Source organism: Pieris napi, chromosome 22, assembly GCF_905475465.1.
Source record: "Pieris napi chromosome 22, ilPieNapi1.2, whole genome shotgun sequence".
NCBI lineage: Eukaryota > Metazoa > Arthropoda > Insecta > Lepidoptera > Pieridae > Pieris > Pieris napi.
In genome coordinates, this window is record NC_062255.1 from 567,457 (window position 1) to 584,247 (window position 16,791).

Here is a 16,791-nt window from a genome sequence, read left to right on the forward strand (position 1 = left end):
TGGCGCGGGAGAAAACACTAGATACATTGAAGACATCGTAACGGTGCCGTTTGCGTGTTTATGTTCCTCTCACACAGACTAATTTATTATAGGTTAGAACGAGACGAAGCTATTAAAATGTCGCTCTGTGAACGATTACCGAGTGACCTACTCAAACGCTACACTAACAAACGGAACCTAATTTTTATTATTCTAGAAATGGTAATTAATAAGACGCAAGTTTCATAAATATACTTAGATAAAGTAATTCTCGGGAAAATTAATAGGATTAAATACAATGCATGTCGTAATTAGTAAATATTTATCTAGCAAATTATACCCACCGTTATATTTATAATCGTACATACTTTATATGTGTGTTTTCTAAACATTTGTATACCATTGCTGTTATGCCTGAACGCTACTTCTCTGTAAAAGCCAATTTTATTTTTCGATTTTATGGCTCAAAATCACCGTTGGAACTGAGAAGTATAACTTCCATACATGATGATCTACGTGAAAAACGTATTGACTTAGCAGAAGTAGTAGATAAAGCTTTAAATTGTAATCATTTACTATTACTGCTATTTAATTAACTTTGAGTGTATCATTTATATAGATAAGTAAATGTGTTTTAAGTACTCCTTTAAGTTTTTGGCTTTGTGTTATATGTAATAAAAAATATTGCAGATATGAAATGCAACACAATTTCTTTTTGTTTTTTTTTTGTTCAAAGTGGCATTTAGGTTATGGATGAGCTTATAAGCTAAATAATAATTTTAACAACAACTATACGTTAGAATATGTTGCAAAAAGAGAAAGACGCAAGGAAGAAGTGGCTATTTGATACCTTCTTCCTTGATACCTCGTTCCTTGCATCTTTTTAGCTTGTTACATGGACGAAATATATTCATTTTAAATTGTGAAAATACAAATTTTTTAGTTGTTATAAATTATATAAAGCAAGTGATGACGTTAATTTAATAAATGTTTGACGTTCAACTTGAGTCTCAGTTCACTATTCCTTGTAAGTATTAATCTTTAAAAAAAAATTAGACCTTTGAAACGTTTACAAAAACTAGGTACAGCGTGGTTTATTAAGCTAAATAAATTATCAAGCAGAAGTTGGTATATTATTTATGTATGAATTTTCATTTATTTGTATCGAATCTTTAATTACATATTACTTTCTTTTTATTCCTTAGTAATGTATTCTTACGCTGCGAGAAATTACAGTAAACACGCTAACTACTTCTATAGTAATAAAATTAACGTTTATTAAATATAAAATTTATCTACTATATAAAAATAAGTCGGGTTTTCCTTCCTGAAACTCCAGAACGCACGAACCGATTTCCACGGTTTTGCATTCGATGGAAGGGTCTCGGGCTCCGTGACGTTTATAGCAAAGAAAATTCAGAAAAATTTCAACAGAAAAGCGGGATCACCAAACGAAATGTTACATAAAACGAAGCCATCTGGTGGCGAAACGAAGTTCGCCGAGTTTGCTAGTAAACTTATAAATTTTTTTGCAGTCATAAATCCTGACACACATTTAAACTCTAAATCCCTAATCGATATTTCTGTATCTACAAAATAATTTTTTACAACTGTAAATACATAACGAAATTTTTTCAAAATTAAACTGCCGCAGCTTGTTGGATCGTCCATAGCTTGTAGAAGTTTAGAGATTGCAGCTTGAATGCCAAGTTCAGGGTTTCGTAGACCTATCGATGCATCATGCGACCTCCAGACCTTGGCAATGGAGATGTTAAATCAGCAGTCGTCTGTGGGACGTAGCGGCGTGCGGTCGACACAATGAGACAAATCGCGGTGGTCGCAGTGAAAGTTTCTTAGAGAAATGCGTTTGGCGCTCGCCTTTCTGTTTGTGGTGAGTGTTAATCACACTAAGTGCCCGGTGTCTTATTGAAGATTGTATAATTTTTGTGCTTCACGGTGATATCGTTCTACTAACACAGATTTCACTATGTAAATAATTATTTTTAAGTGGCCGTAAGTATGTAAATATAAGTTAATGATCAATTGTTAAAATGTTAGAGCAAACGGTTCGTTTTTTCAACTAATAACTTATAAATAACAATTTAATTTTTCGTAATAAATAAAACAAATAAAAATTACTTTATTTGACGCAAAATCATTATATTTTGTACTTACATTCTAAAGGTTGTAAACATACAAAGGCCACGAATCGTTGAGATACAATATTCATTTTGGTTAACCTTATACTATATACTTTTAAGAGCACAATATACTTATATACTAGGCCTAGCCTGTATCTTAAATGCTCGGTTCTTCCAGTGTCATCAACAAATTGATTGAATAACGCATACAATTTTGTCTCCTGTAAGAAATTTATCAAAAACGTATAGATTGTTATAATTTATTATTTTAAGGGAATGTCAGAAGTTTGTAGGTAAGTTTATTTAGAAAGTCCACTATAAAATAACAAAAACTTTTTCTTGTATTATTAATACTAAAAAATCTTGTATTACTAATTCCTACATACAAAAGTGATTATAGTTAGCCAGTTAGGTCGTACTTCAGTGTTTAATTGAGCTTAATAGTTGAATAGCTGTTGTGAGAGTAATAAACAACACCTTGTCTCGTTTAACGAGTACTTAAGATAACTAATATGTGTATTGTTTAATGTTTAGGAAGTATTAAGGTCAACGAACCCACACAAATTAAACAATTCAATATGTCATTGAAAATTGCAGGGAACAGTTATTTTTATGTTTAGCACATGGTATATTTTGCTGTCAGCACAAATCCATTTTTTATAATAAAAGCAGAACATTTTAAGTCCGATAAAAGGCGTTAAATGTAAGAAACTTCCAAGCCTTACAATGCCTCCTCCAAATTCTTCCATTTGTCTCTTCACTCACTCATCTCCACTATTATTTTACAATCTTTCCCCGCTATATCTATTATTTCAACCAAATGAATAATTCAAACGAATGATTACGTATAGTCTATGTAACGAGGTTATTCGAAATAGGTTCTATACGAATACTAAACCAATACTTTCACATATAGCCAATTTTTATTAATACATACATATCAATACTGATTAAGTGCATTACATTCCATAGGTTTCCAATAATTTCAAATTTATTATAACTTTTCTATGGTCTGAACATAGTATTCAGTCCTAGACCAGATAACAGTTCGAAGCAAACCTGTATGAAGTGACATACAAAGCGATGAATATCACCGCTGGGTACACCTTAAATGGCGGCATTTTCCTGGACCTGCATGTGCATCCAGTCGGTGTATGAGATATAGGGCTGCTTCTAAAGTTTTCAATTTAATTGTAAAATAATACATATTATTTTTGCAAATTTTTTTTTAATTTTCACAACCAAACATGTTGTGAAATTTAAAAAAAATAAGCTAACTCAAGACTAATAAGTAATTTACGTCTAACTAACTTGCAAATATAATGTTATAACTTCGCAATTTCGATTGCTAAATTGTGATTTATAATCTACACATTATTGAAATTACTCACCAACGTTGGAGCTCTTAACAGAATCCAAAACTTCAGGCGCATCTGTTTTTTTTTTAATATAATTTTATGGCCTGGTAACGAGACCTTTAAGCCAGGCGCATCTGTTATTGTGTGTGAAGTTACAGTATTTCAAAAATGTATTGTAATTAATACAACCTTTAAATGTTTTATACATATTTTACTTACACTTCGAATTATGTGAAGTTTAGTGAAGTTTTTTCTTCATATCAGTGTTTGTTTAACAGATAAATTTCGGTAAAATCTTATACGTAAGTAATATTAATTTAATTTAGTGATAAATCACTACATACTGTGATAACAAAAAACAAAGAAACGACTATAATATACAAATTTGTTTAAATTTTATTTCAATTAGTAATTAGCTGCCTATTGGATAGTGTAATTTCTTTTTTGTTTGTGAATTGTATTAAATACATAATACTTTCATCAAAGGCATTTTAAAGTATTGCAATTTATCTAGCTATAATGTAAAATACATTTATGAAAAGGTGTCATTGGCATCCCTGAAGAAGGGTCACAGACATCGTGGGAAGCGGGCCAAATAAGCTCACACCCATTTTTTAACAAGCGTACAACCGACAATTACGTACTTAGCAATTTAAGCCGCAATTTAATCTAACCGAAAGCCGAATTCGCATGCTCCAATTTTCATTAACATTATGACGAAAAAAGTAATCGAGAATTAAGATAATAATTTTAAGCAATGTTTAAGCGTCTATATCTATATAATTAATGTAATTCTAAAATACCAAATCTAAGTAACTTTGCCATAAAAGAAGATAAAAGAAGACATAGAAGAAGTTAGTGTAAGCAAAAGATAAGCAACTTTAAAGCATATAATGTAAAAGACCTTGTCATCACTAACTATTTATCTTACACGTTTGGGGGAGAGTGTACGAGCCAAGACTCTACATTTTGCCCACTCACTCTTTCTTAGTTTTATAAGCGTGGCGATTACCTAAAACGTCGGAGTTACGGCCCAAGAGTATAGGTACAGACACTCTCTTCAGCATTTCATAGCATCCAATAGCGTACGTTATATTTTACATTATTTAAAACATCACCACTGACCCAAGAACCGTACAAGACGTATAAGGGAAAAGTGTATAATACGGCTCGAAGTAATGGCGATTCAAACTTCAACATTGAGTTTTTCAATATTTAATACCAGCACCGCCGCCTACACCTTCCACGATACAATTATTTTTGCCTTTCACCCCAAACTCTTACTAAGTAAATACAGAATTCTAACATACAAGAACTATGTGTTGTAATATGAATTTTAATAGATTTAGTATCCTTCCATGTATATAATTGTAATAATATCTGTATGTTGGTAGGATTGGTAGAGACGCGATACTCGTGTAATGTCGGCTGTCGGTAGATCGCCGTAATGTTTATTTATATCATACTTTACCCTACATTCGATAGAGAAAGTAGACTTGCGGTGATTTCTCCGTAATTAATAAGTTGTTTTATTTGCTCTACAATAACTTTGAGAGGCAAATAAGATGATTGTTTCAATTCATTGTATGAAACGTACTTGATCGAAGCATCAACGTCTAAAGACAAAAAACAAAATATTTATTATTATTACCTTTAATTCGGGCATTAAAACTTCACATTAGTATATGTTAATACATTAATGAATTACACAATTTAAATACCGACGTTCTGAAAAATTTTCAGCCTAATTGTACTTCTATGGATATTGTATGATTTAAATAGTTTTTCAAATTAATCATTGAAAAATATTAAATATGGCAACTTATAATAGAAAATGTACTGTTCTTTTTAAATACAAAATAAAACTTGATTTTATTATTTTATTTAAAATAAAAAAGAAACATGAAATAAACTTTTCAAATAAGAATTTAATAACTTCTATCATTTTATTTAAAAATAAAGCCTGAAATTTCAAAATGGGATCTGCCATAGTTTAGGATAAAATTGAATTAAACCGTGTCGCACTGATACTACGTATCTAGCCTTCCTTAGGTCAACAATTAAATATCATACAAAAAAATGTGTGTCCACATGTCCACTACTAGAAGTACGCTGAATATGAACAAACTTCAGTACATCATTTTTCGCTATCCACTTCACGGGAAATGCCCCATGATTCGAATATAAAAAGACAAATATACAAAATACCTTACTCAAATTAGCATTTTGTATGTCCATGTATGTCCAGTTAAGTAATTTCAAGAATATAATCGAATGTAACCCTTCCAATGATCTAAATTCCGTCTTAGCTGTGCTTGAATTTCTTTATCAGAAAAGTCAGAAATCAGAAACTCGAAGAGAAGAAAGCTGATTTCGCCAGAGAATCTGTATAACATATCGGCACGTTTATGGTATTGCGAAGACAATGACGTCACACCTGCTCCAAAATAGCGGCACTTTCACTCACATGCCTGTCTGTACAGATATGGAGTATCTTCGATGTTTCTTTTTCAGTTTGTATTCCAAAATGTTATTTATCAAATTTGTTTGTTACACGTAAAAATCCTCGTACATTGGTCTGCTTAGGGTCGGTTTTTTGATCCGTAGTTAACTCAACTATTGGTAAAAAATCGTTACTATTAGTTAAATATCAGCAAAATGCGTTTTTTGATCCGTGGTAAGAGCATCCAATGGTAAAATATCCAACCATTAGTCAAAAAAGTTAACTACTCAGTATCGGAGGGTTAAAAAGATGGCCGCTGGTAATTTATATAGTAACAGCTGTTTGTCACAGAAATCAAACTATGATAAATACGTTTATTACTATCTAATGATGAATTTAAACATATTGAGATACTTTAATTAATGAGACGATGAAGAAGACGATAATATTATATGAGAATGTGTTAATGAGTGACCAAAAATATTTAGGCAATGTCATCCGCTATTAGAAACCTGGGATGATGTAGATTTTTGTCACTGTTACCCCCTATCGAAGGGAACAGTGCTCTGGATTGTTACTGAAATTGATCTTAAACTGCCAATGAACAAGAGTATATATAGACAGCAGCTCATACCAACTCATTTTGCTTCATTACTAACTACAGAACCGCAGCAGTATATAATTAAGTATATTACTAATTCATTATGTGTTTTATTGCCTATAATATTAACTTATAATTATTATATTTAAATAAAATACAAGAACAAGAGTTATATAGACAGCAGCTCATACAAACCTATTTTGCTTCATTACTAGCTACAGAACCGCAGCAGTATATAATTAAGTATATTACTAATTCATTGTGTTTTATTGCCTATAATATTAACTTATAATTATTATAAGTTAATATTATAGGCAATAAAATACATAATGAATTAGAGTTAATATTATTTATATATTACTAATAATATTAACTTATAATTATTATAAGTACATACAAGTATGTACTTATACTAAAAACTACAGCTACACATTAGTTAGGGACCTATGATATTCTTTAGGGCTTTTATTACATTTGTGAGTTAGCATCTACCTACTTTATTACAAGAATTTATAAATAAAACATTTGACTTGATTAATAAACTGTTTAATTATAACTTAAATACAAACCATTTTTATTAAAAAAACATTACAAAATTTACATGAAACCCTAAAGTAGCAATTAAATATTTTCTAATTGTTTCTTCTTGCATTTTACCTCAATTTGATGCAACTCATTTTGCTGCTACATATATTTATTGTGTCTTTCTTCCATCTGCTGCATCACTTTTTGGTGCACCTCCTCTTTATGCACTTAGGATTTTTGGTGGGCCTCTCATTGGTGCAGCAAATGTTTTTGATGCTCTTCCTTAGCATAATTGAACAAATCATCCTCTCTTATTTGTCTTTGTTTCAAAAACTCAATTTTTTTTATCCGTGTGGATCATAATTCGCTTCCTTGTTTCCAAAGGGTTAAAAGATTTTTTCCTTTTGTTGTAGGACACAGCTATACAAGAATAAATATAAAAATGTGCCTACACCTTCATTAAATGTATATTAAATTTAACACTTCGGTGTCTAGACCCATCTGAGTTGAAAACGTCACAGAGATTTCCAAGCTGCATCTTTTTGTAGATTGCTGCAGTGATCAGTTGTTTGCAGGTTACGACTGTGTAATCCTTGAGAAGCATCACCAGTTTGGCAGTTTCTTTTTTGGCGAAGTTAGCAGTATGGTCCCTTTAACAAAACATAAATGTATTACTTTCTATTACGAAACACAAGATAAACCGAAATAAATAACACGAAAATATATTTGTACTTACTTATTTGACCGTTGGCTGTTTGCGGACATCGTTATTTATATATTTAAGTATCGTAAAAAGTGTAAACCGTATTAAAACACAGAAAAACAACTTTATTTATATCGTGTTATTTAGATTAATTTGACACTTCAAACTCTTCAAAGCGCAAATAACGAATGAAGATGGCAAAAATGGATTTCATTCACTCAATATGTCTAGTGTTGTCATACAAAATAAATGTTCCCCACAAAAAAGAACCACATTTTTTGGGATGTCATTGCTCATTGCACTGGCAACAAATTGACAAATTGTTAAGTTTAACAATAGTTAAAAAAGGGATTGAAAAACGCATTTACGATTTTACCAATGGTTATTCATGTAACTATAGTTAATGTAACAAATGGTAAAACCATTTTTTACTACGGATCAAAAAACTGGCCCTTAGAGTTATGCGTAGTTTTGTTATACGTTTAAAGTTTTTTTTTTTGTATTTTTAAGTTTTAAAGTTAAAGATATCATATTTATATACTTATGATGTTCCCACTCATTGTATGGGATAATAAATAACTAAAAAGAGACAAAGCATAAAAAAAAGGTTACATTGAATAGGGCGAGTAAGGGTTCTAAAATTCGTGCAAATTCTTAATAGCCCGGCAACGCACTGGCTAGCATTTTGCCAATGTTGTGTCCATGGACGGCATGTCCTTGCCGTTTGCCCCCAATAAAGGGAACTAATACTAATACGATCGCTGCATCAATAATATAATGTTTATAATGCTCTTCCCTGAATACCTAAGCCTACAATATAACACAAATGAGGTTATTAACACATATTAAGGTTTAAGAATAACTTTATTTCTCATAAGAATTGCATACAAAATTCACTTACTGAGAAACACATATTTAAAACAAAGATTAAAAATTAGAAATTACATATGACAAACTAATGAATCACTTGTTTTTTCTTTGTTCTTGTTTCATTAATTAGACAGGCCACACTTAGGGCTTTTCAAGACAGCCACGACGTTCAGTAAGAAAGAATACGAAGAAAAAGATTTGTTTTTGTAATGGAGATGCACTCTCATTTGTAATAAGTCCAATGGATAAACTTACGAAGTGAGAATCAACGGTTAAGCTATATGAAAAAATATTTAATAATTAATAAACTTCTTGAAGTATAGAAGCGAATTTCAATAATAACGGTAGAGCAAGCCCGCACGTACACTTTTGGGTCATGAGTTTTGGTAACAACTGTTTATGTGATTCACAAATACATCTAGGTTGTTAGATAAATTAACTTTATGATTTTAATCTCGATTAAATGATAACTTTAAGACTTGATTGATGATGATCGTATTCTGATAGCTCAAAGGCATAGATTTTGTATACAAGTAAAAAGCACACGAACGCTAATAGAACGACATGTTGTGTGCTTCTGTCCAGTTCCTAATTCGCACATATTTGAGTGTATCGTATCAAAAATAAAGTTACTTGTAAATATTTATATAACTTTGATATAGTGATAAATGAATAGGTCTGTAATCCGTACGATTATAAAAGTATCTTTGCGTTATTTACCGTCTTAGAGCGCCAAGCAAAGTAGTTAAGCAAGCAGTAGAGAAAAGTCTATCTATTAGTTTATGACAACTGATCTCCGTGTATCCTCATTAAGATTACCTCAATCTGTGGTAGTGATGTTAAAACAAAAACGTTTATGAATATTAAATATTTCGGGATCGGAAAATTAAGGTGTGTTAAAAGGAAAAACGCTGCAATAACATATAAATATAATTAACAAGGCAGTAGTCCCAAAATTCGTGCATTTATGTGAAGAAGAAAAATGTTAATCAATGTTATCAACTCGAATCCGTGTGTCCTTTGAAGTCGTAAATCTAACATTAGGTCAATATACCAACAAATGTTTTTCACTTAAGGAAGTCCTCCAATTGCTGATAAGTGGTTATATGTGTTAATATATTCGGAGATTAATGAACTTTATACTATAGTTTAAAAACATATGTACTTTTGATTTTATGATATTTACAGTAGCACCTGTTAGAAGCAACCCTTTCGAAACACACATTTGCCGTCGATTTTTGAGTCTAAGAGTGTTGGTTTTCTCACGATATTTTCACCTTACGAACGAGTCTTAAATGCACATATAGAAAGAAAAATGCATACATGCAAAACCGTGATACAAACGCCCTAATTTACAGTCGGACGCTCAAACCACTAGGCCAATACTGTTAATAATACTTATATGTTGCATCATAATAGTAATTGAAGGCAACTCATCAGCCCTACGTGCCTTCCGCGAGAAAGTCAATAAAAGTGAAACCCACCTAGAACAATATCCCAATGAAATATACAAATGTATTTACTTTCATTTTAGTGTTTGGTGCCTTACCTAAATAGGCTTGCATTTAGCAGTAAGGTACATTTTGAAATCTGTAGTAGTTGTATACTTTTCTTCGTAGATAATTTGTATAACGTATGTGTATATCTAAACTATACTAACAGTAATTTAAGCAATATTGACAGATCTTGTAAGCTACAGAATCTTAGTAGGGCAACAATTAGGAAACGATTTCAATCAAGCACTAATGAAACAACGTGCGTCTGTAATTTGACTTGGAACGAACTGCGTTTATTGAAAGATGCTAACCAATACACGTCACTTTAATTACTCACTAGATGACGCCAGTACTACTTACAACTATTATTATATATATTATTTTTAAATAAATTAACACCCCAGTTTCTATTTGACTTTATATTACAACGTTTATCGATATGTTCGAGTATCAAAGTATCAATTGTCCGTAAGTAGGTGACATGGCGAGACGTGGTTGGCTTGGACTCGGCCAGCTCGTGTGCGCGGCCGCATCGGACCACACGTGGACTCCCGGACGCACCATGCGACCTCAGCAAGCTGAGCTATTGTACAACGCCAGGGAACAGCTATCCATGGCATGCGATACGGCGATTCGTTAGAGAAAATCAGGTACACATCTAGATCTTATTATTAGTTATTATTAGTATTTACATTATTATAGTATTCTTAATAATTTCCGTAGTAAGCTTACAATATATTCTTTTTAATAGTAGTATTATTAAAAAGAAATATCATTTTTAAGTCTTTAAAATAAATTCTTAACAAGAACAATATTTTTACAGGGACTTATGAAAAGAATGTACGGCGAAGAACGTCACATAGCAGTGTTGAAAGCTGAAATAGAAAACTTTATTGAAGATGACGAAGACGACAAGTCGAAAGAATTCGCTGAAGATATAATTAAGACAAAAATAAAGTACACAAAGAAAACACATCGAGGTATAAAAGATAAACCGCATTTTAGACCGATACAAACTGATAAACAAAAAAAAGAAAACGATACATTACGAGTTAAACCACTACACACTTCAAGCAATAAAACTAAAATTGAAAATAAAAAAGTGGAGAAAGTAGAAGAAAATGAAACTATAGATGATGCAGAAATATCATATAAAACAAAACTAGAAAGTATTGCAAATATAGAAATTAACAACCTAGCCCCAGATGTTATAACATTAGAAGCCGTCATAAAACAAAGTATCGAAACAAATAGTATTTACCCAAAGGTATCTAGTAATTCTAAAGTTGAGGCTTTAAAATTTGATAATAAATCAAAGGATGAAAGTAATGTCACTAGTAGTACAGAAAAAGTTAATTCAACGGAAACGACATATGATCAATACGATGAAATAACAACAGAATCGAAAGACAGTTGGAAAACGACGGATACATCGACTCTCCCACCGACACTTCTGTTCTCTGAGCATGAAAAAGTCAAAATAACTGATCGTATAGATACAAAAGTAAATGAAAAGAAAGAAGAATTTCACCCAAAACCTCAAGAGACAATACGACCTGCAGTAATTAAGTTGCGAGGAGCGTGAGTTGACAATTTATTATAATTTTACATATTTATACAATAACCTGTAGCTGAGATCATCATAATCAGCATAACGATGATGTCATGTTTACCTAAATTTCCACACACCATATTTAGAATGCTAACTTTCTCCACTACTTTAAGAGACATTTTATTATGATAAATTTACCATTTTAGTGTTGGGAAACAATTTCTTTTTCTCGTCCAAATGGCATCAACACTTTGAGTATCATTTGTCCAATCAAAATATTATCATGGACCTTAGATTAAATTTAAGTTTATCTAGCTAATAACAATGTTTTATATTACAGTAATGCATGCGAGTCAAAGGAGGAGATGGCAGCTCCGTTCTGGGCGAATAGCACTCGCGGCGAAGTCCTGGCCCTTCTCAACATGTATCCTTTCGAGCAGTACATACATTTGGAGACCTGCGTACACGAACACAAACAGATGTATTGCAGAGAAGGATGCAGGTATGTTATACAGGAGACCTCGACTTACGTCGTTTCGATTTACGTCGCGTATTTCGAGAACCTAACATGCCGTAATTACGAGGACTGCCTGTATTTTATTTCAATGCTTTATTTTTTATCGACTTAATATTTACATTCAATAAACTAAACATCGTCACAATTTATGACGCCTGCCAAAAAAATACAATATTGTTTAATTTATTTATTGTATACATAATCTTAAATAGAAGTGGGGTGGAAACACAAACTGGATATAATTATTCTGTCCACCAGCACCTCGAACATATTTAAATAGCTTACTTATATACAAAGGCCAGTGACATATACACTATAACATTATAACCATTAAAATTGTACGTAAAACGTCACAAACCAATTGAAACATTGACGCTCCACAGTTAGCCGATGCAAGAAACCTGTTCTTGACGAGAATTCTCATTCGAATACATGGTTTCATAATAAAACATGGAATTAATTAGAAATATGTTTTGTCTAAATCTTTAGTAATAAAATATTAATGTTCAATATCGTCAGATATCTGAGTTTGATTATATCTTTCTTACAGATGTGAGCAGCAGTATCGTATTCACCGACTTCTAGCGTATGATCCTCGCAACGAGTGCCGTGGTATATTCGCCGACTGGTTCAAATTTCCTGCGTGCTGTGTTTGCAAGTGCTATGATGTTCCATTGGAGTTTAGAGCCCGGTCTCCAAGAATTCTTCGTCCTCAATATGATGACGATGTCAGAAGGATCATTTATGAAGACGTGGCTCGCGATTGGTACTCGCTATCCTACGACGACGAAGATGATGACTTTTATTAGGAGTTTTTAACACGTGCATACACTTAATTACGACAATAACATTAGATCGTGGTATTTGAAAACATCTTAGTTTACATCAAATGAGACTATAGGCATTGTATGTTAGGTTCAGTTTCCTTTAAGCGTTAACAGAACAACCTGTCACCCGAACAAACTGACTCGCTAACTCACTATAGAACTGTGAGACGACTAAAACGTCACCATATCCTAGAGCTAGAATACCAGCTATAGCTCTAGGCAGAAGATGAGTAGATACTTCCAAGTCTTCCATGGGAAGCCACTCCATATCTCCATATGACAGCACCACAGAACACATTTGCTCATAGGCATTGCAAATACGTGCAGAAAAAGGGATCCGTCAAAAATATGTATATCTTTTGTATGTTGTACTGTACTTATTCAACAAATATCACTTGTCCTTAAATTCATCTATAAGATGTTTTGTTTCTGTACAAATCCCATATAACTATTAATATATGAGAAAATATTAACATAGATTTCTATTTTTAAAGTGCCTTATATGCTCTCCAATTACTCCAATTAAGTAGGTTAAGAAAATATGTGAATAGTTGTATTAAGATACTTGTTATATAAATATATAAATTATGGTTTACTCAATAAATTAAATGTAAGGCTAGTGAAGTTGTAAATTTATCAATTAAATGATCTATATTTTTATTAAACAACGTTTAGAAAATCGTATTTTTATTAAATGGTGATTATTTCTTTTGTTACAATACTCTATCTATGATAATACTATATGACTTAAGTACATTATTAATATTCCCTAAATCTCATCAGGAAATTTTCATTATCACTAATCGGTAAATTAACATTATATTTTCAACAGTATGAAGTTAAATAATTCTGACGCCTCAAGCTAGTAATACGTGGGTAACACTGAAAATGTTTAGAACTGGCCAGTTGCTACTACACACACACTACACTACAGCCACATTGCTAATGAAAACTTTTTTGAATTTCAATTTTAGAACTCTTTAGTAACCTAATGTAGTATATTGCATTCATTTGTTTTTGTGAATTGGCGGCAAATCTAAAACTCATGATACACGTGAAAATGAACCTAACGCGAGAAAAAGTTCGGTCAATGATTTATTATGACTTTCGTTGTGGGCTTACTCAACAACAAAGCTATAGTTATATATAGTATGACTATAGCTTATAAGTATAGTTAAGTATAGTAGTTAATAAGCAGTTAATAATGAGTCATCCGCCTGACCTAGCGCCCTGCGACTGCGAACTGTATTCGCTTTAGGAGCCCTGAAGATACTGTGAAAGCGTACGAAAATGCCATAGAAGATACCCCTAAGGAAGAATGGGCCCACTGTTTTTCTCAGCTTTTCCATCGAATGCGATGATGTGTAGAGAGGAACGGAGATTACTTCGAAAAACAATAAAAGTATTGGCAACTTTCTACATTAAGCTAAGTTTTTCATTTTCCAAACATTTTCAGTGTTACCTAGGTATAATTAAAACTATCCAAAGACAAACTCAAGTACAACAGGACTAGATAATACCAAAGACAATTAATGTAATTGTCAAATAACTTAATTGTCTTCGTTAATAATAAAAAGGCAGTCATACTATTTATATCACATAGATTACGCTGCTTTCGTAGGACCCACCAAAAGACCACAAATATCGACACACTGGCAACCCAGTGCTCACACAGGGTTTGTCGTCTCAATGTATCAACGTCTTTAATTCCCCCAAGAACATCATAATGTTCTAGTGCCGAGTTCTCCATTTACAGTGGACGATAGCGTGGGAGTCGATTGATGGGAATTATTTGATTTTGCTGGTAATCATTATAGTTATATTAAAACGTATATGTATCGTAACGTTTTATGATATAATAGCCCGCCACTCTTCGATAGTGATACTTCGTTAATATATTTTTAAATTCGTATCTTACTTTAGTTGTCCTTTAAAAACATACATACAATAAAACCCAATATATAAAATAAATGTTATGATTTTTTTTTATAATATAAGCATTAAGCACCTATACGGTGTTATATGCACATTTTCGTATAGTCACAAGGAATATGTAAATAACTAAATACCCCATCTTCATATAAGTATTAAACAACAAGTAATCGCTACGTTCACTTGTTTTTCAATCAGAACAAATTCAGAATAAAAGATTACGATTGTTTACTTTCAGATGTTCAGAAGTATCAATGCTTTAATAAATCTCAACTATAACCAACGTGAGCCGTGTAGCGGTCAATTAAACGAAGTTTTGTTGCAATCTACTTTTTATTTTCAAAACAAAACAATTCTCATCTCGCATCAGTCATTGAATAAATCATGTTATAATTATAATTGATATAAAATCAATTATTACAGCGACAATAATAATAATAAAGTTTATTTCAAATTAATATTCTTTACAATATACAATGTACTTTTATTGTATTTATGAAATAGGTATTTATTACTCCATTTTGTAACTTCCTTCTGTGTGTAGATCGAAATCCTTTCTCGGCTAAAGGCATTCAGCGCTTTCCAGCTCTATACATGGCTTTCATTCGTTTCATGCTTTAGTTTCTATATCATCTAACCACCTTTTGTTAGGTCGCCCTTTCCTCATTCTTCCCCCTGGACCTTTCCATAAAGTTGTTTCAGTCCATAGTTTATCTATGCGTCAGAACGACACACAGCCAGATACACCGATTATAGCAACCCCATATTTCATGCTAATGTTCCTTTAGAAATGAATAAAAGGTAATCGATTTTGTTATATTTATCGATTATTTCCTAATTTTTGAACTTTAAAGTTTTAGAATAATAGCCCCCAACCACTTTCACGCCCCAGAAATAGTTATTTAAAAAAAATAATAATATACTTACCTAACCTAACCGAACAATAGATAATAATTGGTTTTTTGGACAGCTCCGGCGCCACGGGAAATGCAGCCCCTCCACCACCTCCGCCTCCGCGCCTACGGTTTTCAATAATACTCTAGGGGTAAAACAGACTATAAGTATAAAAAAAAATTTTTTTGCTAAAAAAACAATCGATTTGTTAAAAAACCGATTTTTTATGCAGGATGTCGCATCTCTAATAACCAATAAAAAAGTAGAAAATGTACGAATTTCAATACATTTCACAGAATTTTAAATCATTTTTTGAAGTTATACTTCTTTAGGCGCGTTATGAAAAATTGATAAGAGCGAAATTTTACTATGACATAATTAAAAAACAAAATTCGAATAATAATAAAATTTATGTTACACTTAATGTAAGAGAATAATAATAAATATTTATTTATTTAATTTTTCAAATGTAAACTGAACCTTATTGACTATAATGACTCCTTTTCCAGTCTTTGATTATTTAATTGTAATTAATTATTTGCATGCAATCAAAAACTATTTTTAATAATGCCGTAACGATAATAATAAGTATAACTTCTTCCGCGCGTACATAGGTACACGCACCCTTTTTTTTAATTCATCGATTATTTCCTCAAAAAATAATGGCACTACAACAACTCGAGCAACTACAACTCCTAGGGTCTGGGTCCCTGTCTGATTCTGTTTCGTGATCATTTGTTTTTAATAGGCAAAAAAATGATCAACCTTTTGATTTAGATGTTTGTGTCTTAGACCGGTTTCTTCAGGATGTTTATCTTCACCGTACGAGCCAGTGTTTAAAGGGTTCGAACCTAAGGCGTACGTCACTAGGCGAACAATGTGTGTATAAATATATAATTAAAAATGTATATTATTTTAAGGCGATTGGACTGCGGTAGAAGAACGAAGAAGAC

The 16,791-nt window shown here is 31.9% G+C and overlaps 1 protein-coding gene and 1 long non-coding RNA gene across 3 annotated transcripts; one reads left to right on the forward strand and one right to left on the reverse strand.

Annotated features, from left to right (window-relative positions):
• Positions 1-1,771: 1,771 nt before the first annotated feature.
• On the forward strand, positions 1,772-13,673 carry LOC125060839 (protein spaetzle 4). 2 transcript variants are annotated; one of them, XM_047665947.1, is made up of 5 exons: positions 1,772-1,870; positions 10,593-10,766; positions 10,940-11,697; positions 12,009-12,170; positions 12,736-13,673. In XM_047665947.1, exons 1-5 carry the CDS (start codon positions 1,841-1,843, stop codon positions 12,992-12,994), a joined length of 1,383 nt encoding a protein of 460 aa, XP_047521903.1. In that variant the 5' UTR covers positions 1,772-1,840; the 3' UTR covers positions 12,995-13,673. The 2 variants fall into 2 exon arrangements, with proteins under 2 accessions (XP_047521903.1, XP_047521904.1); XM_047665948.1 differs by having other exon boundaries at positions 1,798-1,870; positions 10,590-10,766; positions 12,736-13,672.
• Positions 7,288-8,202, reverse strand: LOC125060840. Its single transcript, XR_007118929.1, has 2 exons — positions 7,784-8,202; positions 7,288-7,697 (listed from the first exon to the last, which is right to left on the reverse strand). It is a non-coding gene; the product is annotated as an uncharacterized LOC125060840 (long non-coding RNA).
• Positions 13,674-16,791: the final 3,118 nt, after the last annotated feature.